This window comes from Physella acuta, unplaced genomic scaffold (genome assembly GCF_028476545.2).
Source record: "Physella acuta isolate Inbredline_101_S28 unplaced genomic scaffold, ASM2847654v3 ptg000655l, whole genome shotgun sequence".
NCBI classification, from domain to species: Eukaryota; Metazoa; Mollusca; class Gastropoda; family Physidae; genus Physella; species Physella acuta.
In genome coordinates this window covers 54,707-82,303 of record NW_026732174.1, presented here as the reverse complement: position 1 = coordinate 82,303, position 27,597 = coordinate 54,707, and the positions used below count along the sequence as shown (strand labels likewise).

At 37.0% G+C, this 27,597-nt stretch overlaps 1 protein-coding gene across 1 annotated transcript; it reads left to right on the top strand.

Moving 5' to 3' along the window:
* The first annotated feature begins 5,321 nt into the window (after positions 1-5,321).
* Positions 5,322-27,149, top strand: LOC131948649 (NADH-ubiquinone oxidoreductase 49 kDa subunit). Its single transcript, XM_059310265.1, has 13 exons — positions 5,322-5,444; positions 7,977-8,086; positions 8,757-8,947; positions 9,978-10,098; positions 11,470-11,582; positions 12,429-12,503; positions 13,212-13,375; positions 14,079-14,198; positions 15,290-15,419; positions 23,163-23,258; positions 24,117-24,200; positions 25,920-25,977; positions 26,548-27,149. Exons 1-13 carry the CDS (start codon positions 5,350-5,352, stop codon positions 26,583-26,585), a joined length of 1,395 nt encoding a protein of 464 aa, XP_059166248.1. The 5' UTR covers positions 5,322-5,349; the 3' UTR covers positions 26,586-27,149.
* The last annotated feature ends 448 nt before the right edge of the window (positions 27,150-27,597 follow it).

The following is a 27,597-nucleotide window of genomic DNA, read 5'->3' as shown; positions in this document are numbered from 1 at the left end:
TTTTCATTTCTTTACAATATGTATAATCAGCTTAAAAATTACGTTTTTCAATTTTAACAAAATAACTTTTTTTAACCGTTTTTTTTTATTTTGTTCTACATAGTAACGCTGACAGCTGTTTCATTTTCAAGTTAAATTAATTTTTTTTCACATGTTATTGTGGAAGAAAAACAAGGTATGAGTAATGTAAATCGGTCTAAAAACCTATAGTATGTGACGGTCTTGTCTTTGGCAAAAAATAAATAAATAAATAACATGGTTTTGGAAAGGGTTTGTCTTTTCTCGAGAAGAGAAGGGGTGGGGAGGAGTCGAGGGAGGGGGCTCGCGTGCTCTACATTGGCGACACCCTTGGTGTATATTTTATTATTAAAAAAAAAGTGCGTTGCCTTTCACCTTGACCTATTTAGGAACAACGGAAAACTTAACGGCTTAACATCAGGCGATGTTTATTGACAGCTGTTTCTTATGATCGACTAGACCTATATAAAAATGCAATGGAAAACTTTTTCTTCAAAGATTTTTTTTTCATGTGAGTGACTTGTGCCCTACAGCGAAGATCGTGGTAGTAATCAATGCCAGAATTTCTTCCAGGCATCTCATCACGCCCCCCCCACCCCCCCACAAAAAACATACTTTTACCAGTGTCCGTCCCCCCCCCCCCTCCCCGGTAAATTTAGTCCGTTCCCATCCCCCACCTCGGAAATATCAAGTGCCCCCCCACCCCCGGAGAAAAAAAAAAGAAACATGGATGTGCATTTCTAACTCCCCTTATCTAAACCTCTTTTGAAAAAGAAAAAAAACAACTCGAGCTCTTCTAAACCTACTAAGATGCTATATTCTTACTAGCGTACCGGTCTCCAGTAGCGTAGCAATGGGGGGGGGTGGTGGGGGGGGGGGGGAATATGTCCCCGGGCGCCGACCGTAGGGGGCGCCAAAATGGGTTGGAAAAATAAATAGAAAGGTTGAGGGGGGTGCAAATCGAAAGTTTGAGGGGGGGGGGGGAGGTGCAAATCGAAAGTTTGAGTGGGGGGTGCAAATCGAAAAGTTTGTCCCCGGGCGCCGGGAAGGGGTCGCTACGCCTCTGCCGGTCTCCGCGCGATGCCGCGGGAATAGAAGAAAGTCCGAAGAAATATATAAAAAGGGTTTTATCCATGCGTTACCAATCCTATATTCTTAGACACGTAACCTTGTTCTCTAAAAGTGAGTTATGTAAATGTAAACAATGCCTGCGCTTGGATCATAAATATCGGGACACTGGTTTACCTACACTACCGTATGAAAACCTTGAGTGTACATTAATCACTCACTGAAATAATATGGTAGAACACACTTCGGTGACCGCCCATGTGTCAAAGACGTAGAGGGGCGCTCTCGGGAGCCCCCTTCCCCCCCCTCCCCCCCAATTACACTACTGCTTAGCCGCGGCGTACGACCCCTGGCTCCTTAAAACTAAAAGGCGCCATCATGCTAAATAGCATCCTGTTAACAATGATGCAGATTGCAAAATTATCTGACGTGTTTTAAACATCAGTGTGATTGATGTAATATGTTAGCGTTACTAATGGTCTATTATTAGATGCTCGATCTCAATTTCTGATTGGATTATCTAAAAATAGATGCTAATTGCATCATTCGCAAAGTGACGAAACTGTTTGGATTTTTTTACGGACAAAAAGAAACATCCCAGTTAATAATCTAATTAACCAATTTTTCTGATTATTAAAATAAAACGTATTACATGGCCCTCAGCGGCCAATGTGAGCCTTTGGGGGGCCGAAACAGACATTTTTATTTGAAGCCTAATCGCACCTTACCAGGGCGCCAGAGGACACGCCTGATTCAATTTAGTGAGCGATGGTAACGCCTTATCCTATCCATAGTCTATCACACTGTTTAGACCGAACGTAGTCGCCATAGCGCTGTCGGGAAAGACCAGGGCGCCAAATCGATTCTTGCCGGGGGGCCGCCCATGCAAATTTAAATCCCCCTCCGCCACCACCCCACCCACCCACCCCACCCCCCTCCCACCCCAGAAACCTTCTCGGGAGTATTCATCAACTCCCTAAAGTTTTATGGCACCCGGATAAAACTGAGTGGAACCCGCAATAGTCTTTTATTTTTTATATACCGTATATAGAGAAAAATCACACCATCCCGTGTTGCCGCCCTTGCGAAATTTAAAAAAAAAAGATTTTTTTACAGAAACCTTCCCTGGAGTGTTTTAATCAAGTCCCTGAAGTTTGATGGCTATCGGATGAACGTTGTGAGACCGCTCCATGCACACATATTAATAATTATTTTATTTTTATAACTCATAATAATATTAGTCTTCAACACTCGGTAAAGAACGATATGATAATGAATATAAACACTAAACACTCGCTATTCTATTAGAATATTTTAGTTACTCCCTTTTTCTATGTACTTCCTATTAAATTGTCCATCCCGAATTGAAGCATTCAACTTCATGGTGGATATTACATAGAAACTAAACGAGATAAAGTGGATTGTTTCGAAAAAAAATTACTTGCTTTCGTTGAAGACACGGAGAGCGATATACTTAATTTCGAAAAGTCTGAAAAAATATGATGAAACCAATGCTACTATTGACATGAATTGCTTCAGCACAGAGGCGTAGCGAGGGGGGGGGGGCGGGGGGGGGTGCGGACCGCACCGGGTGACACCATTTAGGGGGGTGACACCAAGGCAAAAAATAGCAAAATATATAGAGAAAAACTTGACGGGGGGGGGGGGGTGCAAATCAAAAACTTGAGGGGGGGGGGGGTGACACCATTAAATGCCGCACCGGGTGACACCCGACCTCGCTACGCCACTGCTTCAGCATTACTCTAAATAAAATGACTGGTGGATTCCTGGGAGATTAGAGCTATTCAAATAATGCAAGTACTCTGACGTTTATAGTAGATCATCTCAACAGAAAAAAAACAAATTAGATCAATACTGAGCTTTTAGAATTGATGCTGGTTCGCTTCACATGAAATCGCTGGATTTGAAAAACAAACTTTTGTGAAGTAATAACTCGACAGAGCTCAAGGGCAAATTAAAATATTTGGAGGTCCAGTAAAACAGGAAACTTTTGTAAATTGGAACTTTTGGCTCTTCCGTCTCATAAGGTTGCCGACCCCTGATGTACTTGGATGATCCACAAATTATAAATTTTTTTTTTTTATTGTGACTGTATTGTCGTTAAAGTAGAGTTTTATTTAGTATTAGTTTTCATCACCGGCTTATGAGGACTGATACAGATTAACAATAGTAATATTTCTTTCTTACTTGTAGCCTACTTTCATTCATTTAAGATGGTTTACTTATACATTGATCTAATACAAAACGTCTAAATATAAAAAAAAAAAAATAAAAAAAAAAAACCAACCTGAAAATTCAAATGTGTAATTAAATAATGATTCAAGGGATTTTTTCTCCCCCGGCGTGGTGGGTGGGGGGGGGGGGGGGACGGGACGGGGTGAAATTGGGTTTTTAAGTACAGCTGAAATAAATTTGTGATTACAGAGAATTAAAATGATACAAATTTTAAGCAATCGGAAAAATTATGTTATTGCAACGAGACACATCAGAGCAAACATTCTTCCCTTTCAAACATCTATATCTATCAGAGGCGTAGCAACCCTTCCCGGCGCCCGGGGACAAACTTTTCGATTTGCACCTCCCCCTCGAGATTTCCATTTGCAACCCCTCCCCCTCAAACTTTCGATTTGCACCCCCCCCCCTCGAGTTTTCCATTTGCACCCCCCTCAAACTTTCGATTTACACCACCCTCAACCTTTCAATTTATCTTTCCAACCCATTTTGGCGCCCCCTAAGGTCGGCGCCCGGGAACATATGTCCCCCCCCCCGCCCCCCCCCCCCCTCGCTACGCTACTGATCTATTACAGTCCTCAAACAGTTTTTTTTTAATTCAATAGTTTTAAACATTGACATTTAAATGTGCCATCAGAAGGATCCAAAATTAGAAACTTATTTAATTAGAAACAAAAAAAAAAGATTTTTTTTTTTTGCACGATTACAAGACTTTCTCTATACTTCGTATATACGAGAAAGTAAAAATCGTAAGTGCACGTCTTAATAAGAATTGACATTGGCTACTGTTAGAAATGGTTATAGACTATACACTATACACGCCCACACACACATACAAACACATATTATATATAAATAAATAAATAAATAAATATATATATATATATATATATATATATATATATATATATATATATATATATATATATATATATATACGTTAGCGCGGCGAGGGGGGGGGGCACGGCCCCCCCCCATCCACCGCGAAGAGATGCTTGGAAGAAACTCTCTAGTTGTACTTCGTATAAACGGGCAATTATTATGTATATTGATCGGAACTCGATCTCTTTTAAATGTTTTTTAAAAAATGGCTAAATGTAAGTATTATAGATCACTGTTTTAACATCCTTTTATTTTAACTTGCTTTCTTTGTCTGTCGGCCGTCATAGATCGAAACGGGCAAGCAAAATTTCGGGCACTTCGTTTCGAAGTTGACACATGGGTCAAGACTTGAAGAAAATGCAATCTGGCATCAAATTTGATTTTAATTGGATGCCTAATTCATTTTTTTATGAATTAATTAAATTAAAAAAAAATTAATATGCAGACTTTTCCAACTACTACGTACTATTATACGACCAACGCTTTTATTTATAGTTATTTAGATAGTAGATTATTATTACAATATATTTAAAGAAAATAAATTATTTTCTCCTTTTTAGTGGATTATTACATAAAGGCATGCTATTCAAACATTTTTAATGCATTTTAACAAGCTTTTATTTAACTTGCTTCCTCAGTCTGTCGTACTTCGTCATGGATCGAAACTGACGAGCGAAATTTCGACCACTACGTTTGAAACTTGGCACGTGGGTCAAGATCAGCCGATGGTAATTCAATCTGACATCAAATTTGACTTAATTAATTTTTTTAAATCAATTAAAATTCTCAATATAAATTACTATTTTCTGTGATATTATACTTATACGCACATTTTTCGTGTTCATTTTGTTCGCAATTGTTTGGAGGTTTGTATTAACAGTTTTAATAATAAACAATAATTTATAAAAAAAATGTAATAACAAGCTTTTATATAATAATGCACTAAAAATGAGAAACAAATGATTTTCTTTAAATATATTAATGAACTAAAATAATAAACTAAAAATAAAAGCGCGGGTCTAGAAACTAGGCTTAGACGGAATCAAGTGTAATGTGCACTAAGATCAAATATACAGGAAACAGTTTTCTAAAATCAAACCAGCTGCCTCTTCAACAGTACCTATCAAGATGGCCGCTCTAGGGTCTGTGCTAAAAAAAGTTGCTACTGTTGGTTTATTAAAACGATCAACGCTAAATTATGGCCCTGTTTGCACGGCGATTCGGTAATTTCTTTATGTTTTATGCTAAATCTGATTTGTGTGCATGAAGTTGCCTTATAATATATTGTAAAATAATTATGTAGGTTTGCCCTTGTGATGTCTTACTTGCGGCCTTTGCCAGATTGTTGTGTAACCAAAACAAACTAAAATAAATTTGAATCTAGATTAGATTTCTCTCTAGATCTAGATCTAGATTTCTAGATCTAGTAAAAATACTAGATCTAGATCTAGATCTATATTACTAGACGTATAGATCTAGATATTCTAAGACTGATTTAGATCTAGATCTAGATATTCTAAGACTGATTTAGAATTTTAGATCTACATCTAAAATACTAAATCCAATCTTGATTTAGACTATTTTAGACGAGATTTTATATCTATGTTCTAGTTTCTAGTAAAAGTCTAAATTTAAAATTGTTTTACTTTTGACCTACCCTGTGTCTTCATTTAATTAGCTTTTTAAGCGTACAGTACTAAGTAGTAGTAATAGTAAGTACAGTAGTAGTAGTATCATAGAATCATAGTATGTCACTCAACTCAGTGTACAACATAGTCCCAACAACATCATTTTATTTTTTATTTAAATTATAGATCAAGATGTCTAGGTCTAGCTAGACTCAATTCTAGATTATTTTCATTAGGCCTAGATCTACCAATAATTCATAAGAAGACATGAAAAAGACGAACTCTTTGCTGGCTATAAATACTATATACTATAATCCCTCAACCCCTGAAGACCCGCCCGAAGCGCAACTGCTAGACTACATGGTACAGATAGTTTTGTCAGAAGAATAAAGCTAAAAGAGTAATTGATCCTATTGTGCAGCTATAATAGAATAAAATAAGTCCACTGTGCAGCTATTAATAGTATTTAATTTAATTTGAGCCCATTGCGCAGATAATTAGGTCATTGCGTTTTGCATCATTTGCCGGCCAGATAGCGCTTGTGGAAAAGATCTTTTTCAGAGCAGTCACTTCGAAAATAAAAACTAGACCTAGTTTGTTTTTTAGCAGCAATGCCTCAAGTCAAACTAAAGATTAACTTTTTTTTCGCCTATTAGATCTAAGGGTAGATGGAAATATCACAAAAACAAGACTACTATTAGCCGCATAATTTAGCAGCATTAGCCTTAAACTAATTTAAAACTGTAACTTTAGCCTACAATTTATCAATAAACAATTGGATGTGCAATTAAAAAACTATTAGCCTACAGCAGGGGTCTCCAAACTTTTCAGTCCGAGCGCCGCATTAACTATCAATCAAATTTCAGTTCGGGGGCCAATTTCTTCCAGGCATGTCTTTGATTTTTCTGGGCAAAGTTTCTCAACCATCACTAACAAACGATTTTTCCTTGGACGAAAAGATCTCCGCGGGCCGGATGAGAGGACTTGGCGGGCTGGATGCCGTAGTTTGGAGACCCCTGGCCTAATGATTAGGCTAATCTAGCCTAGTCAAATCACTAATGGTGACTTTATTTGACTAGACATAGTTAATACTTTGGTATTCTAGTCCTAGATCTGGTCTAACTTAGGTTCTATATGACACTATGTCTGATGATGATCTATGACTAAGCTAATCTTACTAATAAAGTCAGAAGCCCTTTATTCCAATAGACAGAAATTGTTTTAATTAAAAATAAAAGCTGAAACTGCTCATCATATACTCGTATAAATAATTTTTATAATATTCCATATTTTAAATTAGGCCATTGTTTAGTTTCTTGGGTGATTAGTTGAATACTCTCTATCAGACTGTTCTATTCTAATTGTTTTACTTTCAGGAGTGCACCTTAAATTAAAATCTTTACGCCTATACTGATGAAAAGAAGTAATGCACAATTTAAATAAACTTATAAAATCTAGCATTGTTTTACAAGGTTCCATTAATTTTTTATTGATAAAATTATTCAATAATTCATGATTACATTCACAATTCAAGACCTATTTCATTCACTAATTATGTTGTGTTTTCTTGATTATGGTTAATTTTAAAAAGTACATTAAGAACAGTAAAAGTTTATCTGACTTACTAATAGCATTAGTAAATGCAATCTTGTCACAGGCCTTTTCCCTACCCTTTATAATATACATACGAAAAACAAAAGTCAAGCCTTCTTCTTGCAAGTTTTCATATTTTATTTTGTTTCACACAGGCATCATATTCACTCAGACCTCGTCATCTTCTTGCCTCCCTTCCTTCCTCCCGCGCATGCGTACCACCCCACTGTCTCCCTGAATCCAATTCGCCTTTTTTTTAACACACACACTCCCAACATTCATTCATAAACATTTAACTGTTATAAATCTCATGATTGCTTTGTTGGTGGTCATGTATACAACAATTATTTTCTTTTGGTTTAGTAGTTAAAGATGTAAGATCATGTTTCTTTGTTAAAGTTTGGTTTTGTTTACTTATAGTTGAGCTTATAAATTGACCTCAACCTGTTGTGCTTCAATTAAGTTAAATTAATTTAAAAAATTAAATGGCTAATATTTTTTAAGTTTGCTTTTTTTTTTTTTTTTAAATTACAGCCAATCACATGAAGTCTGGTACCCTGATAAAGACTACTACAAGGATTACAAACACCCATTGTTCTACCCTGAGTTTGCTGATAGAGAAATGAAACTGCCCCCTTATGACTGTAAGTTGTACTTGGGATGTTGCTTACATTATACACACACTTGTATAGCCTGGGCTCGAAGTATTGTTATCTGGTATACTGGCCATTTAAATTGAGAGTGTCTATTCGTAGTTCACTTTGAACAGCCTCCACACTCTATTTCATAATTGCTATATTTAGCCAATCAATCATTATTGTTAAAATATATAGTCTTGCTATGTTGTGTTAATTGCTCCGGTGGTCAATGTGGTTGTGCATCAGGCATCTTGTTTGCATGCCTTGGGTTCTATTCCTTTTGACTCTATTTATTTTTCTTTTTTTAGGGTTAGGCATTATGGTTTGGGATTAGGGTTAGTGATAAGGTTTGATCTGAAGACATTTTTAGAATTAGATAAAAGACAAATTGTTCCTTACATTATAACACCTAGATTTTTTGGATTAATGTTATGGTCAGTACAGAATTTAATCAGGGGTGGTATAGTTGCTATACAATTTTGTAAAAAAAAAACAACTTAATTTTAATACATAAATAAAATATGTATGTAATTCGTCTTTAATTGTAGCTGTAGTGTATGCTGTAGTGAAACTTGCCAGTAGCCTAAACTGCAATTTATCGTATATTACAGTTTAAAAAAAAATGTATGTTATTAGTGACTTAGACGTATGACTTACAAATGCTCATCTGTTTTAGTGAGAGTGCCCGAGCCAGACGGGAGGATACAAAATATCGTGTTGAACTTTGGCCCCCAGCACCCCGCCGCCCATGGTGTGCTGCGACTTGTACTCACCCTCAGTGGTGAGTCGGTGCTCAGGGCTGACCCTCACATTGGACTACTGCACAGGGGCACAGAGAAGCTGATAGAGTACAAAACTTACACACAGGTCTGTTACTGAGTTGGTTTATGCTAATGTTCTAGCAATATTCAACAAACAGTGTAATTTCAATACCTTAATGAAACTAATTGACATGGCATAGTAGTTGTGAGCTAGACTGCTAACCCAAAAGTCTTGAGTTCAAATCAGGGTTCAAGTCAGTAGAATGTCCCTGAGTCCACCCATCTCTGATGGGTACCTATCTCACGTTAGGGAAAGTAAAGGCAGCTGGGCATAGTGCTGACACTGAAACAGATGAACTCTACTTTATCTGCCCCATGTGATTCTGACACAAACGGGAAGAGTTAATGAACAAACCAATGTACTGACTATGATTTACTCAACCATGAAAATAGAACAGTATAGCCAGATGGGATTCAAGGTCACCAGTCCAATTTTGGTACCAATTGATCTCACTAGCATATGGGATGGTGTGGCCTAGTGGTAGAGAGCTAGACTGCTAAACCAAGAGTCTTGAGTTAGAATCCGGGTTTGATCAGTGGAACGTCCCTGAGTCCACCCAGCTCTGATGGGCACCTAACTAACGTTATGGGGAAACAAAGGCAGCTGGGCATAGTGCTGACCACACTATCCCTTCATTTGCCCCATTGGTCTTGGGCGCAAACGGAATTTAGAAGAAGAGAACAGAAGCAAGCACATAGAAGTGTGAACAATCTAATTCAGCTGGCCTCACAAAAATGAAACTTTCCTGTGCCACCACTACTCTAGCCCAAGCCAAAACACACAGACTACAACTACAAGCAAGCTGAACTCTGACCTCCTCTGCTTACAACACTTAACTATCATTTTATTTAACAAGTGACATATACATGATTATAAAGATACTCAGTTGCTTCTTCAGTTAAATAGAAGAGGCAATATTTAAAACTAATAAAAGCTTATTATTCTGCATACTTAAACCATATTTCTCTTTAAAGTTTTAAATGTAGTTTACCACCAAATTTCAATAATGACTAAATGTATTGCTGTTTTCACGGTTATTTGAAATATTGAGCTACTTAATGTTTTTTTTTATCAGGCTTTACCCTATTTCGACCGACTTGACTATGTGTCCATGATGTGCAGTGAACAGGCTTATTGTCTAGCCATTGAAAAGTTGCTGAACATTCAGGTGCCCCCCAGGGCTAAGATGATCAGAAGTAAGTTGAAAAGTACAATAGAATTAATAGATCCTCAAAAAATAGTAACAGAGTTGACAAGAAGCTAGGATGATCAGAAATAAGTTGAACAGTACAATAGAATTAATAGATCCTCAAAAAATAGTAACAGAGTTGACAAGAAGCTAAGATGATCAGAAGTAAGTTGAAAAGTACAATAGAATTAATAGATCCTCAAAAAATAGTAACAGAGTTGGCAAGAAATTCTACAGGTTACGATATTGAATCAAAAGTCCAATGGATGAACTGTTAGATAGCTCAGCCAAAAATAAGATCAGAGTTGACTAGATGTTCGAAAGGGATAGATATTTAATCAAATTACCAACAGTTGAACAGTTAAAGAGGATGTCAAGAAATAATTATTTTCCCTCATCAGATTTAAGTACTGGTTTTTAATAATATTTTAAAACAACTCTTGTAATTCATACGAACCGACCTGTGGCGTATCATATGCCGCTATTTATTTGTTTTATTTTCTACTTTTCAGTAATTCATAATTTGTGAATTCGACAGTAACAATGCTGCCACTGAAAATATTTGCTTTAAAACACTATCAGTAGGTCATTAAGGACGATAACCCCCCCCCCACCCTCCTTTCCCCCAACCCCTATCCTACACCCCCTCCGTGAAAGCAGCCTCCTCTTAGTTACCTCCCCTAAGTTTAAAATCGTTTTTCAAACTAAATTACCTGCCCTTAATAGGGCTCTACAATTGTAAACATTTAGCGTGAACCACAGCTCACCAGACCATGTGGGAGTGGTAGGGATATGCCTAGAGAGGAAGAGAGGGGGCAGCTAGGCGCGCTTACAGCTTGGTGTTTTCGAGGATATCCAAGAAGAGAATTATATATATAGTAATATAGATTGAATGATTTGTGATTGGAGTGTTTTCTGTTACAAGTGGTGAAAACCTTTTTGCTTTCTCTGTTCTCTTAAGGTCACTGCAACATGGGTGTCACAGATGTGTCACATTGAGTGTATTGAGGACAAATGCTATATGTCCAACAAACATAATCTCGTGGAAAAATGAGTTTATAAATCTCAATTTCAATATTAAAATAGTGCAAAATAGTATGATTAAAAATTCATAAAATGTTTGCATTCTACTTTTCTGACATGAGTGTTCTTGTACTTGTATCAATGACAATATAAGTAGAAATGTACATCAATTTCACAAAAAAAGTGGTCGTACTGCATTAGTCCTCTATACACTCTACATGTCAGCCTGCTTCAATTTTACATGTGTTTTCAGTGCTTAGTTATTCCCTGGAGACTTATGCAGTATGACTAAAATGTTAAACAAATTTTCTGTTTGTTTTACTTGTTTTGAATGTGTACCACTGTTTTGTTTTAGCACTGTTTGGTGAAATTACCCGCGTCTTGAACCACATCATGTCTATTGGAAGTCATGCCCTGGACATTGGTGCCATGACACCACTTTTCTGGCTGTTTGAGGAGAGAGAAAAGGTAAATCTTCATTACATACTTCATGAAACTTGTTTCTTTCAGGCATCTCTTCAACGTTGGGTGAGGGGAGGGTTGGAATAGGAAAATTGCTGAAAGAAATCCTCTACGTATATCGTAACTATTTCTGTGAATAATGACCACAGGCTAGGCAAGAAGTAGTCAAGATCCCATACAAATCTGGTGGTCATTGGGTTAATCTGTTTATTTAAGTTTGGTATGTAAAGGGTTAATGTCAACACTACCCCAGTACAAGATTTATTCATGTCTTATTGTGGGTGAAAGCTAAAACTGGTCTTATGGTAGGTGAAAGCTAAAACTGAAGGTCACCAATGCCCATTTAGTCTGGTACTAGTTTAGAAAGTTCATTGCCCCAGAACCAGACTGTTTAAACTCCAGTGTTTAAAATTATTAACGCCTTTAAACATTTGTTTTCATTATAATTTTTATATTAAGTACTTGGTGGAATGGATTTTCTGAATATATAAAACGATAAGAGATATGGCCACAGATTTGTTCCATTTTGATTGATTACAACAAAAATGTATACAAAAAGTATAAAGCAAAAGAAAAAATTGAGTTAAAACAGGATCTTGGGAAAGCGCGTTGTTGCCTGTTTTTTTTTTTTCTGATATACTACCACTGTCACCTCCATACAGTATATGTAAAATTGTATGTAACTGAGAGCTGGTGTGCAGCATGTTATACATTTAATGCTGTTGGTGCTGGATTTTTTTAACGAAAGAAATTGACCAAACGACAACAGCAGCCAAAATTTGCATTGTGTGTTAGTTTTTAATAATTCCTTTTTTTCCATGCTTTGAGTATGTAACTCTCTGTCTGTTACAGTTGATGGAGTTCTATGAAAGAGTGTCTGGGGCTCGTCTCCACGCTGCCTATTACCGACCTGGTGGTGTAACTCTGGTCAGTATTTATTCAAATTAGTTTGTTAAAACATTGTTTTAGGGAAATTTAGGATTAAAAATAGACACACTTTGATTCTCTACGAATAAGTAAAAGTAAAGTAAAGTTTCCCTTTCAAACCTGACGGTCTATGGAGCAAGTGAAGTAGAGTTCACTTGTTTCTGTGACCTCGGCATATGAAGAGATAGTGTGGTCAGCACTATGCCCAGCCGCCTTTACTTTCCCTCACTTGAGTTAGGTACCCTTCAGAGTTGGGTGGACTCGGGGACGGTCTACTAACTTGAACCCGGATTCGAACTTGAGACTTACGGGTTAGCAGTCCAGCTCTCTACTGTTAGACCACTCCGTCCCACCTCTATGAATGGGAGGTTACTAAAAATAATTTTTATCATTCCCAGCAGAAGAGTATTATTTCCCTGTGAAAAGTTTAACATTAATTTTGCTTATTTAAAACTGATTTACTTTCTTCAATAAATAATTCATTATATAAAATTAATATTAGTTTGTGGGGCTTTCAATTGAAATTTATATATAAACTTTTGGGAAAATAATACAAGTCATTTTGCTGCACGGGTACTTGAAAAAAATAATTCCTGTGAAATGTGAAAATAATGCCGGTCTTTAAGAGTTAAAGATTTTCTAGATTTATATAGATTTTGTTCATGTATCTAAACGAGTAATTTAAAAATATTGTTGCTCTTGTTTTAGGACATGCCCCTTGGTCTGATGGAAGACATCTACGAGTGGGCCTGCAAGTTTGGCCAGAGGCTGGACGAGGTGGACGACCTTTTAACAGAGAACAGGATCTGGAAGGCTAGGACTGTTAACATTGGTGTCATCTCAGCAGAGGACGCTCTTAACTACGGCTTCAGGTAGGGACACATCATTTGTTTCCTACTTAATGTTGGCATCATGTTAGCTGTGTGAGTCAACAACAGGGTACTTGATTTCCTACATGATAAAAATTATCCTATATAGATTTGCTTTGTTTTGAAGCCTTATCCTCATGCCCAACATGATAGCATTGTGATGTGGAGAATGTGGGGTGGAACACAAATAGCAATATGAAAAGTGGATATACAACTTTTTGTTTTGAGATAAGATAGAGAGTAGTATTTCAGTGTAAATGCAGGAACTTTTTATTTTTTTCATCATTATACCATTAAGAACTGTCTTCAGAATACTTTGATCTATTTGTGATAGCAGTTTCTTAAGAATATTTGAAATATTTGTGTTAGCGTTGTCTTCTGAATATTTTGAAATATCTTTATGAACATTGTCTTAAGAATTTGAAATATATTATTATGAGCATTGTCCTCAGAATATTTTGATCTAATTTTATGAGCATTAAATTAATGCTCATCAGAATACTTTGATGCGTTTCTGAGCAGTGTCTTCAAAATTTTAGTACATATTTTGTAAAAGGAAAAAACATTTAATTTAGATAGCTTAATAATGTGAAGGAAAACAATTTTTTTCTGTCCACAAGAAGAAATGTTTTACTGATCTTTCAGATTTAGTTGTAGTTTGAGTGTGTGATGAAATGTTAACTGTATTTTGCCATTTCTCTTTCAGTGGTGTGATGCTGCGTGGGTCAGGAATTAAATGGGATCTTCGTAAGGTTCAGCCCTATGATTCCTATGCAGAGGTTGACTTTGATGTGCCTGTAGGGAACAGAGGAGATTGTTATGACAGGTATGTCAGAATGTGACAGGTGTGTCAGAATGTGACAGGTGTGTCAGAATGTGACAGGTGTGTCAGAATGTCACAGGTGTGTCAGAATGTCACAGGTGTGTCAGAATGTCACAGGTGTGTCAGAATGTCACAGGCATGTCAGAATGTCACAGGCATGTCAGAATGTCACAGGCGTGTCAGAATGTCACAGGTGTGTCAGAATGTCATAGGCATGTCAGAATGTGACAAGTATGACTATCTTGCTTGCAAGTGTGATATATTTTGACAAGTATAACATGTTTGATATATGTGACATTGTCAAGGGAACCATATTTATGACACTTTATCACAAATATGACATTGTGAATAAAATCATTAGTTTACTTTGGATCCTTTTTTATACACAAGTCATGATATATTGTATTCATAGCCATTTATTTTAGATCCCCTAACCAAGGCTTTAACAATAACTCTGATCCTTGTGAAAATAAATGCTCGTAAAATATTATACAAAACTAACTGATAACTGATATTAATCTGATAACTTTATGAGAACCAAATATTGTTTTATTTAGTTCCTTTTTCTTCTTAATTGTATTATTTTGGGTAATTTCCACCAACATATAATCTTACGTGACAAGTTATTCTCCATATATAATATATGTCCTGTTGACTCCAAATTCAGCCTGCTTTTTTTTCTTGTACTTCCAAAGCCTTAGTTGAACCAAAAACAATGTTACTTACTTTATAACTAATTATTTCTATTACTCTGTTCATCATCAACAATTATTACTGCATTATGTATTAACTGCTATGCTCTCAAAGTTATGTAACTGATTATTACTTCATTATGTTTAACTAGTAGTTTCATAGACTACAGATGATTATTTCATCAAGTATTTTAACTTCATCTACTTGTTTTTTGTTCTAAAGTGTTATGTTGAACGGAAATTCCCCTCAACCACACTTAAGTATTACGTGCCAACTTGATATGCACCATACACTCAGATGACTCCAATTTGAAACTGCTTTTGTATTTAAACTCGTAGTCTCATTGATAACTGTTTTGTTTTGTGTCCAAATGTTTGAAGCTAGTGTATGGCTGTCTGCAGGTATTTGATTCGTATGGAGGAGATGAGGCAGAGCTTGAGGATTATCCTGCAGTGCATGAACAAGATGCCCCAGGGAGAGATCAAGACAGATGACAACAAGGTCACACCACCCAGTAGAGCTGAAATGAAGGTCTGGGATTTGTTTCTTTAACTCTGGGACTTTTGTTTTTGGATGTAAGAGGGATAGTGTGGTCAAATGGTAGAGCTGAAATGAAGGTCTGGGATTTGTTTCTTTAACTCTGGGACTTTTGTTTTTAGATGTATTGGGTATTGGAGTGGTCAAATGGTAGAGCTGAAATGAAGGTCTGGGATTTGTTTCTTTAACTCTGGGACTTTTGTTTTTAGATGTATTGGGTATTGGAGTGGTCAAATGGTAGAGCTGAAATGAAGGTCTGGGATTTGTTTCTTTAACTCTGGGACTTTTGTTTTTGGATGTAAGAGGGATAGTGTGGTCAAATGGTAGAGCTGAAATGAAGGTCTGGGATTTGTTTCTTTAACTCTGGGACTTTTGTTTTTTAAACTCTGGGACTTTTCTTTCTTTAACTCTGGGACTTTTGTTTCTTTAACTCTGGGACTTTTGTTTTTGGATGTAAGAGGGATATTGTGGTCAAATGGTAGAGCTGAAATGAAGGTCTGGAACTTGTTTCTTTAACTCTGGGACTTTTGTTTCTTTAACTTTGGGACTTTTGTTTTTAGATGTATTGGGTATTGGAGTGGTCAAATGGTAGAGCTGAAATGAAAGTCTGGGACTTGTTTCTTTAACTCTGGGACTTTTGTTTTTAGATGTATTGGGTATTGGAGTGGTCAAATGGTAGAGCTGAAATGAAAGTCTGGGATTTGTTTCTTTAACTCTGGGACTTTTGTTTTTAGATGTATTGGGTATTGGAGTGGTCAAATGGTAGAGCTGAAATGAAGGTCTGGGATTTGTTTCTTTAACTCTGGGACTTTTGTTTTTGGATGTAAGAGGGATAGTGTGGTCAAATGGTAGAGCTGAAATGAAGGTCTGGGATTTGTTTCTTTAACTATGGGACTTTTGTTTTTTAAACTCTGGGACTTTTGTTTCTTTAACTCTGGGACTTTTGTTTCTTTAACTCTGGGACTTTTGTTTTTGGATGTAAGAGGGATATTGTGGTCAAATGGTAGAGCGGACATGAAGGTCTGGGACTTGTTTCTTTAACTCTGGGACTTTTGTTTCTTTAACTCTGGGACTATTGTTTTTGGATGTAAGAGGGATATTGTGGTCAAATGGTAGAGCTGAAATGAAGGTCTGGGACTTGTTTCTTTAACTCTGGGACTTTTGTTTCTTTAACTCTGGGACTATTGTTTTTGGATGTAAGAGGGATATTGTGGTCAAATGGTAGAGCGGAAATGAAGGTCTGGGACTTGTTTCTTTAACTCTGGGACTTTTGTTTCTTTAACTCTGGGACTATTGTTTTTGGATGTAAGAGGGATATTGTGGTCAAATGGTAGAGCTGAAATGAAGGTCTGGGATTTGTTTCTTTAACTCTGGGACTTTTGTTTCCTTTACTCTGGGACTATTGTTTTTGGATGTAAGAGGGATATTGTGGTCAAATGGTAGAGCTGAAATGAAGGCCTGGGACTTGTTTCTTTAACTCTGGGACTTTTGTTTCTTTAACTCTGGGACTATTGTTTTTGGATGTAAGAGGGATATTGTGGTCAAATGGTATAGCGGAAATGAAGGCCTGGGACTTGTTTCTTTAACTCTGGGACTTTTGTTTCTTTAACTCTGGGACTATTGTTTTTGGATGTAAGAGGGATATTGTGGTCAAATGGTAGAGCGGAAATGAAGGTCTGGGACTTGTTTCTTTAACTCTGGGACTTTTGTTTCTTTAACTCTGGGACTTTTGTTTTTGGATGTATTGGGTATTGGAGTGGTCAAATGGTAGAGCTGAAATGAAGGTCTGGAATTTGTTTCTTTAACTATGGGACTTTTGTTTTTGGATGTATTGGGTATTAGGGTGGTCAAATGGTAGAGCTGAAATGAAAGTCTGGGATTTGTTTCTTTAACTCTGGGACTTTTGTTTTTGGATGTAAGAGGGATATTGTGGTCAAATGGTAGAGCTGAAATGAAGGTCTGGGACTTGTTTCTTTAACTCTGGGACTTTTGTTTCTTTAACTCTGGGACTATTGTTTTTGGATGTAAGAGGGATATTGTGGTCAAATGGTAGAACGGAAATGAAGGTCTGGGACTTGTTTCTTTAACTCTGGGACTTTTGTTTCTTTAACTCTGGGACTATTGTTTTTGGATGTAAGAGGGATATTGTGGTCAAATGGTAGAGCTGAAATGAAGGTCTGGGACTTGTTTCTTTAACTCTGGGACTTTTGTTTCTTTAACTCTGGGACTATTGTTTTTGGATGTAAGAGGGATATTGTGGTCAAATGGTATAGCGGAAATGAGGGCCTGGGACTTGTTTCTTTAACTCTGGGACTTTTGTTTCTTTAACTCTGGGACTATTGTTTTTGGATGTAAGAGGGATATTGTGGTCAAATGGTAGAGCGGAAATGAAGGTCTGGGACTTGTTTCTTTAACTCTGGGACTTTTGTTTCTTTAACTCTGGGACTATTGTTTTTGGATGTAAGAGGGATATTGTGGTCAAATGGTAGAGCGGAAATGAAGGTCTGGGACTTGTTTCTTTAACTCTGGGACTTTTGTTTCTTTAACTCTGGGACTTTTGTTTTTGGATGTATTGGGTATTGGAGTGGTCAAAGGGTAGAGCTGAAATGAAGGTCTGGAATTTGTTTCTTTAACTATGGGACTTTTGTTTTTGGATGTATTGGGTATTAGGGTGGTCAAATGGTAGAGCTGAAATGAAAGTCTGGGATTTGTTTCTTTAACTCTGGGACTTTTGTTTTTGGATGTAAGAGGGATATTGTGGTCAAATGGTAGAGCTGAAATGAAGGTCTGGGACTTGTTTCTTTAACTCTGGGACTTTTGTTTCTTTAACTCTGGGACTTTTGTTTCTTTAACTCTGGGACTTTTGTTTTTGGATGTAAGAGGGATATTGTGGTCAAATGGTAGAGCGGACATGAAGGTCTGGGACTTGTTTCTTTAACTCTGGGACTTTTGTTTCTTTAACTCTGGGACTATTGTTTTTGGATGTAAGAGGGATATTGTGGTCAAATGGTAGAGCTGAAATGAAGGTCTGGGACTTGTTTCTTTAACTCTGGGACTTTTGTTTCTTTAACTCTGGGACTTTTGTTTCTTTAACTCTGGGACTTTTGTTTTTGGATGTAAGAGGGATATTGTGGTCAAATGGTAGAGCGGAAATGAAGGTCTGGGACTTGTTTCTTTAACTCTGGGACTTTTGTTTCTTTAACTCTGGGACTATTGTTTTTGGATGTAAGAGGGATATTGTGGTCAAATGGTAGAGCTGAAATGAAGGTCTGGGATTTGTTTCTTTAACTCTGGGACTTTTGTTTCTTTAACTCTGGGACTATTGTTTTTGGATGTAAGAGGGATATTGTGGTCAAATGGTAGAGCTGAAATGAAGGCCTGGGACTTGTTTCTTTAACTCTGGGACTTTTGTTTCTTTAACTCTGGGACTATTGTTTTTGGATGTAAGAGGGATATTGTGGTCAAATGGTATAGCGGAAATGAAGGCCTGGGACTTGTTTCTTTAACTCTGGGACTTTTGTTTCTTTAACTCTGGGACTATTGTTTTTGGATGTAAGAGGGATATTGTGGTCAAATGGTAGAGCGGAAATGAAGGTCTGGGACTTGTTTCTTTAACTCTGGGACTTTTGTTTCTTTAACTCTGGGACTTTTGTTTTTGGATGTATTGGGTATTGGAGTGGTCAAATGGTAGAGCTGAAATGAAGGTCTGGAATTTGTTTCTTTAACTCTGGGACTATTGTTTTTGGATGTAAGAGGGATATTGTGGTCAAATGGTATAGCGGAAATGAGGGCCTGGGATTTGTTTCTTTAACTCTGGGACTTTTGTTTTTGGATGTAAGAGGGATATTGTGGTCAAATGGTAGAGCTGAAATGAAGGTCTGGGACTTGTTTCTTTAACTCTGGGACTTTTGTTTCTTTAACTCTGGGACTATTGTTTTTGGATGTAAGAGGGATATTGTGGTCAAATGGTAGAACGGAAATGAAGGTCTGGGACTTGTTTCTTTAACTCTGGGACTTTTGTTTCTTTAACTCTGGGACTATTGTTTTTGGATGTAAGAGGGATATTGTGGTCAAATGGTAGAGCTGAAATGAAGGTCTGGGACTTGTTTCTTTAACTCTGGGACTTTTGTTTCTTTAACTCTGGGACTATTGTTTTTGGATGTAAGAGGGATATTGTGGTCAAATGGTATAGCGGAAATGAGGGCCTGGGACTTGTTTCTTTAACTCTGGGACTTTTGTTTCTTTAACTCTGGGACTATTGTTTTTGGATGTAAGAGGGATATTGTGGTCAAATGGTAGAGCGGAAATGAAGGTCTGGGACTTGTTTCTTTAACTCTGGGACTTTTGTTTCTTTAACTCTGGGACTATTGTTTTTGGATGTAAGAGGGATATTGTGGTCAAATGGTAGAGCGGAAATGAAGGTCTGGGACTTGTTTCTTTAACTCTGGGACTTTTGTTTCTTTAACTCTGGGACTTTTGTTTCTTTAACTCTGGGACTTTTGTTTTTGGATGTAAGAGGGATATTGTGGTCAAATGGTAGAGCGGAAATGAAGGTCTGGGACTTGTTTCTTTAACTCTGGGACTTTTGTTTCTTTAACTCTGGGACTTTTGTTTCTTTAACTCTGGGACTTTTGTTTTTGGATGTAAGAGGGATATTGTGGTCAAATGGTAGAGCGGAAATGAAGGTCTGGGACTTGTTTCTTTAACTCTGGGACTTTTGTTTCTTTAACTCTGGGACTATTGTTTTTGGATGTAAGAGGGATATTGTGGTCAAATGGTAGAGCTGAAATGAAGGTCTGGGATTTGTTTCTTTAACTCTGGGACTTTTGTTTCTTTAACTCTGGGACTATTGTTTTTGGATGTAAGAGGGATATTGTGGTCAAATGGTAGAGCTGAAATGAAGGCCTGGGACTTGTTTCTTTAACTCTGGGACTTTTGTTTCTTTAACTCTGGGACTATTGTTTTTGGATGTAAGAGGGATATTGTGGTCAAATGGTATAGCGGAAATGAAGGCCTGGGACTTGTTTCTTTAACTCTGGGACTTTTGTTTCTTTAACTCTGGGACTATTGTTTTTGGATGTAAGAGGGATATTGTGGTCAAATGGTAGAGCGGAAATGAAGGTCTGGGACTTGTTTCTTTAACTCTGGGACTTTTGTTTCTTTAACTCTGGGACTTTTGTTTTTGGATGTATTGGGTATTGGAGTGGTCAAATGGTAGAGCTGAAATGAAGGTCTGGAATTTGTTTCTTTAACTATGGGACTTTTGTTTTTGGATGTATTGGGTATTAGGGTGGTCAAATGGTAGAGCTGAAATGAAAGTCTGGGATTTGTTTCTTTAACTCTGGGACTTTTGTTTTTGGATGTAAGAGGGATATTGTGGTCAAATGGTAGAGCTGAAATGAAGGTCTGGGACTTGTTTCTTTAACTCTGGGACTTTTGTTTCTTTAACTCTGGGACTATTGTTTTTGGATGTAAGAGGGATATTGTGGTCAAATGGTAGAACGGAAATGAAGGTCTGGGACTTGTTTCTTTAACTCTGGGACTTTTGTTTCTTTAACTCTGGGACTATTGTTTTTGGATGTAAGAGGGATATTGTGGTCAAATGGTAGAGCTGAAATGAAGGTCTGGGACTTGTTTCTTTAACTCTGGGACTTTTGTTTCTTTAACTCTGGGACTATTGTTTTTGGATGTAAGAGGGATATTGTGGTCAAATGGTATAGCGGAAATGAGGGCCTGGGACTTGTTTCTTTAACTCTGGGACTTTTGTTTCTTTAACTCTGGGACTATTGTTTTTGGATGTAAGAGGGATATTGTGGTCAAATGGTAGAGCGGAAATGAAGGTCTGGGACTTGTTTCTTTAACTCTGGGACTTTTGTTTCTTTAACTCTGGGACTATTGTTTTTGGATGTAAGAGGGATATTGTGGTCAAATGGTAGAGCGGAAATGAAGGTCTGGGACTTGTTTCTTTAACTCTGGGACTTTTGTTTCTTTAACTCTGGGACTTTTGTTTTTGGATGTATTGGGTATTGGAGTGGTCAAAGGGTAGAGCTGAAATGAAGGTCTGGAATTTGTTTCTTTAACTATGGGACTTTAGTTTTTGGATGTAAGAGGGATATTGTGGTCAAATGGTAGAGCTGAAATGAAGGTCTGGGACTTGTTTCTTTAACTCTGGGACTTTTGTTTCTTTAACTCTGGGACTATTGTTTTTGGATGTAAGAGGGATATTGTGGTCAAATGGTAGAGCGGAAATGAAGGTCTGGGACTTGTTTCTTTAACTCTGGGACTTTTGTTTCTTTAACTCTGGGACTATTGTTTTTGGATGTAAGAGGGATATTGTGGTCAAATGGTAGAGCTGAAATGAAGGTCTGGGATTTGTTTCTTTAACTCTGTGACTTTTGTTTTTGTATGTATTGGGTATTGGAGTGGTCAAATGGTAGAACTGAAATAAAGGTCTGTGATTTGTTTCTTTAACTCTGGGATTTTTGTTTTTGGATGTAAGAGGGATAGTGTGGTCAAATGGTAGAGCGGAAATAAAGGTCTGGGATTTGTTTCTTTAAATCTGGGACTTTTGTTTTTGGATGTATTGGGTATTGGAGTGGTCAAATGGTAGAGCTAAAATGAAGGTCTGGAATTTAACGCCTTTGGGCAATGTTGTTGAATTTTGTTTTTGGGAATTATATTGGGGTTTGATTGGTCAAATGGTAGAGCTGAAATGAAGGTCTGTGATTTGTTTCTTTAACTCTAGGATTTTTGTTTTTGGATGTAAGAGGGATAGTGTGGTCAAATGGTAGAGCGGAAATAAAGGTCTGGGATTTGTTTCTTTAAATCTGGGACTTTTGTTTTTGGATGTAAGAGGGATATTGTGGTCAAATGGTAGAGCGGAAATAAAGGTCTGGGATTTGTTTCTTTAAATCTGGGACTTTTGTTTTTGGATGTATTGGGTATTGGAGTGGTCAAATGGTAGAGCTAAAATGAAGGTCTGGAATTTAAGGCCTTTGGGCAATGTTGTTGAATTTTGTTTTTGGGAATTATATTGGGGTTTGATTGGTCAAATGGTAGAGCTGAAATGAAGGCCTGTGGTTTGTTTCTTCAACTCTGTGATAGTTAGCATGAAACTCTCTTGTACACTTCATAGGCTTAAGTCTGTAGGACAGACATTGTAGAGTTAATTCAGCTTTGATGGGTACCTGCCTTGGATATATGTCATACATATATATCATAGAAACTGATAGCTTCTGCTTCGTGTTCATGAAAAGATTGTTTCATGAAGATCTGAAAATAAATAGGACTATGGTTCAGTTGTCTGCTCATGCAGACATTATCATGATAATAAATAAACTGCCCTTTCTAATTTTTAAAGTTAAACTAAACATAACGTGTGTTGATGTATGTGCGATAGACATAAGCGTTAGTCAGTTTTAAAAATACAATTCTTGTAATACATCTCCACCTCACATCAGTTTAACTACCCTTAAGACCTGTTTAGATTAAGAGGCTTCAGATTCCTGTACTGTGGATTTTTAAAAACTACTGGATGATTGGTTAAAATGGTTAACATGATGACGACATCATAGTATCTAAACATCAACCCATTGACATGATATGTTTTCACATTTGTCTGTTGTTTTCCAATTTTTTTTCCCATTTCTGTTTAGTTTCCTTTACATGTATTAAGTCTAAGTATAGTTAAAATAGATTTTTTTAAAATCAAAATTTACAATCCTGTAATTCTACCAGGACTCTATGGAAGCTTTGATCCACCACTTCAAGCTGTTTACAGAAGGTTTCCAGGTACCCCCAGGCACCACATATGCTGCAGTGGAAGCTCCCAAAGTAAGTTACAGACATGCTGTCTATCTGCTAGGGATTTAAGACAAGCTAAATGGCAGTCCCCATCTCAGAAAGACTGGTTAATTCTTAGATCATTATCTATTACAAGCCGACCCGCGGCATATCATACGCCGCTATTTAGTTTTTTTCTACTTTTCAGTTATTCATAATTTGTGAATTCCACACTACCAACGCTGCCTCTGAAAATATTTCTTTAAAACACTATAAGTAGATCGTTAAGGACGATAACCCCCCCTCCTTCCCTCCACCCCTCTGTTAAAGTAAACTCCACTTAGTTACCCCCCCCCCCCCCCCACCCCCCTACGTTTAAAACCGTTTCAAACTAAATTATCTGCCCCTAATAGTCGTCACTAAACCCGGCTCTGTAAACATTTAGAGTGAACCACAGCTCACCAGACTATGTAGGGGTGGGGGTGGTAGGGAGCACGTTTACAGCTTGTTTTCTAGCGTCTCCCAGAAGAGAATCATGTATATAGATGCATTTGTTATCTTGTATGTTGTATCAATCATGTTGGTTTTAAGACAAGTATCATGGCAGTCCTCATCTCAGAGATATCAGATAATCAATAGATCATTTTTCTATTATGCATATTTTATTGCATTCTGTATCCATTGCCAAGTAACATGGCAGATCAATAATCTCATTCCTAAAATTTCCTTGTGGGATATTTATTAGGTGTCATTATTAAGAAATCTTTTTATAAAAAAAAAAAACCCATCTAAATAACTGCACATTCTAAAAAATAAAATATGCTCCCCCTCCCTCCCTCCGCCCCCCCCCCCCCCCCCCCACACACAAATTGTAGTTATCTAATATTGAATGAATGTCTGTATTGCCAGGGTGAGTTTGGAGTCTACCTTGTATCAGATGGCACCAACAAACCCTACAGGTGTAAGATTAAAGCCCCAGGATTTGCCCATTTGGTGAGTATAGTTTTATACAGAGATAACCTTTGACCTCTCAGTCATAACATTTTTTACATGAAATTTTACTGTTATTTTTTAGCGCAATTTCCATACTGGCAATTGCGATTATTAACTCGTATAGGGATGGATGTGTGTCCGCGCTTTAAGTCGTATCTCCTCCTCAACGAAGCAATATCGAGGACTAGTTCCAAAAGTCAATATGTTAAGCAAGTTCCAAGGATGATTGTGGGCCAAAAAAATTCCCGGAATTCCTTCCTGGATTTCCCGGAAAAGCCAAAAAACCTCGAAAAAATGCAGTTTTTGGCCCATATCTCGGCAACCAGACCACTTAGCAACTTGAAACATTTATCAATCGATTCCTGCCATAATTTAGAACAATATTGCAGAAGAAAGTTTTCAAAAATATCCTTTCGTTCGGTCACAAAAAATTAATTAAGGAAATTGCGCTTAAATTGTCACTAGACTTTTTATTAACTTGTTTATATTGTACATGAAACAAAAACTGCATAATCTTTTTTGCTTAATAACAATAAATCTATGATGTGATGGAAGTCATATTTTACAGAGTTTTAAAAAAAATTTTTTACCACTTGTTATTCTTATGAAACCTCACCAAAGAATTATATAATCATTCACAAAATGTGAACAAGGTTTAATTACACAATCCCAGCTAATGTGTACACAAAACACTGAAGCAGTGTCAGACATTTGAATTGAATGTAATATTTCCCACTTCAGTGACTTATATAATTTGTTATTAAATGTACCGGGTGCAGCTTTCTCAGCCAGTAAGTTTTAACCCCTTAACAGGGGATGGAATTCTCATTCTCAACTCTGCTGTGTACGGTGCAATTTACAGCTGGGGGGGGGGGGGGTGTCTGGGGGAAGCTATGAAAAGAAAAAAAAAACAAAAAAGGTACATTGGGCTACGAACCTTACAATTGCCACAAACCTGCAACTGCCACGGCAGTGGTCTAATCTACCACTTCCACAACATCACATGCCACCAATTTAATTCATGTTGTATTACTTGAGACTCATGGGGGGGGGGGGGGGGGGGGGGGGATAAGACTAGTAGACCATGGATAGCACTCCTCTGGTTTATCTAACTTTGCATCTAAATCTAACATTTTATCTTAGACAGATATATAAACCCTGTCACTGAGCATATCTGAAATATTCCATCTTGAGCCGACCCACGGCGTATTATATGCCGCTATTATTTAGTTGTTTTATTTTCTACTTCTCAGTACTTCATAGTTAGTGAATTTGACACTACCCTCCCTTCCCTACATCCTCTCCCCCCCCCCCCCCCCCCCTCTGCCAATGTGAAAGCAGCCATCCCTCACGACAGTTTACAGACTGCAATGAAAAGATCAAGCAAAACTTCTTACCTCTCCTTAGTTTCAAATTGTTTAAAAGCTAAATTATCTGCCCCTAATAGCCGTTACTAATTCGACCCGGCTCTTCGATTGTAAACATTTGGGGTGAACCTTAGCTCACCAGAACGGTGGGGGTGGGGGTGGTAGCTATATGCCTAGAGAGCGGGGGAGTAACGGCGTGCATTTGAGTAGAGTCTTGCATAGTCCCCATAAAGAGAATTATATATATAGATAAAGTTTATTTCCTATGTTTTGTAAACTACAAGCTACTGTGGTATACTAAGGAACTGTAAAACATGTTAGAAAAATTGTTAACAATGTGTTTATTCCTCAGGCTGCCCTTGATAAATTGTCCAGAAAACACATGTTGGCTGATGTAGTGGCTATTATAGGTAAGTTATTCTCCAAGTTTAAACTGTAGTTAGTATCTTTATAAAGCTGTAAGTATATGAGTTTGAATCCTACTAGGAAATAGTCAGAAGGATTAGTCGTACAAATTTATTTCCTTTACAATTCATAAACTGAACTGAAAGATGATTTGGTATGGTTGTTAAAATAGTTAAATGGATGATTTGTTAATTCATCATATTCACAGTTTTTAAATTGGGTTGATAATTGGCCTCGAGCTTTGAGGGTATTTAAAAATGTTCAATACTCTAGATAAAGAGTTAAAGACAAGATATTGAGGTTATTTATCTATGCTAGGCAATCAAATATACCTACACAGCTTAGCATTGCAGAGTGTACTCAAGTATTAAACATATTCTTCCTAGTTGTTGACCTTTGCCCAACGAAGCCAAACACTGTAGTTAAAGCCCTTTAAAAATATCCTACCATTGTGGAAGCCTTGCCCTACCAAGCTATATGTTTTAATGCACCCAAAGTAGAATGGAGATGTAAATGTAGAAATAATACTTTGAACTAAAGGAATAACCTGCTTATAAGTTGAATTTGTTTTCCAGGAACCCTTGATATTGTGTTTGGAGAGGTGGACAGATAAGCTCTTTCATTGGTCAAGCTGTTGGTTGTCAACTATAGCAAGTTTATTTATAACTGTTCTCAACTTTGACCTCTAGGTAGAGAAACAAATTTCCAAGCTTTGGGCATATTTAGTGGTTATTGTTGTGTAATGAAAGCTGTTGTGAGATGATATATGGTACAGATCAGACATAAGACTTGGGCTTACGGTTTGTTCAGAAAACCTGGTTAGGAAGAAGTTTGTTGAGTGAATTTATTTAGATTTAAAATTATGGTTAATTTAAATATGTACATACATAGTGATCAGCTAACATTGTAAAGTGGTAAGAATAATCTAAGTACAGGTTTTTTATTATCTTAAAAACATAGTTTATATAGCTGTTGGAGAACAATTCTAATGGTTATCTCCCTTATGACTAGTTGACTGACAGTTTTTAGTTATCTATAACTGAATGTTTTGTGAGTTATGTCCCGTTGATATATGTTAGTTTTGTACTATAAGAATTGGCTATAACTTCTTTGGAAGTTTAATCTCAGAACATTTATGTATGTAAAGTTGAGAGAGAATTAAAAATTTAAATTGTTTTGTATTTGTGTTGCATTTATTCTGTATTGTTGTATTGTAAGGGTATATCTGTTATGATGCATGTTTGACTAGGGCAATGGGTGCGCATGATTGATGGTGCGGCCGTATATTGAACGAGTGAGTGTGTGACGCTGTACGCAAGAAAGTGACGTTTTAGTGTGAGTTCGTTGTTGCCAGGGAAGAAGATTGAAGTTAGTCTTGTCCGTGTTATGTTAGAGTTAGGTTGTCTAGTTGTAGTATCGTTTATCCAAGCTGTCCGATGTCCATTTCTATTGTGCAATAAATAGAGTTAGTAACCGATGTTATTCTGTCGAATCCTTCGTGAGCGTTGATGTCGTCGTGTCTCAAGATATACTGTAGCATAGCTAAACATAATCAAATGGTAGTGATTAAGATAAAATGGTATTGGATCAAATAACCAAAGACACTCACTCAGCGTAACATCTAC

Bases quoted from the DNA above. Each gene is read 5' to 3' on its own strand.
- LOC131948649 (XM_059310265.1), top strand. From the start codon at position 5,350: ATGGCCGCTCTAGGGTCTGTGCTAAAAAAAGTTGCTACTGTTGGTTTA. The intron at 8,948-9,977 runs GTCTGTTACTGA...TTTTTTTATCAG, and splicing joins AGTACAAAACTTACACACAG to GCTTTACCCTATTTCGACCG. The intron at 24,201-25,919 runs GTGAGTATAGTT...TTTATTCCTCAG, and splicing joins CCCCAGGATTTGCCCATTTG to GCTGCCCTTGATAAATTGTC.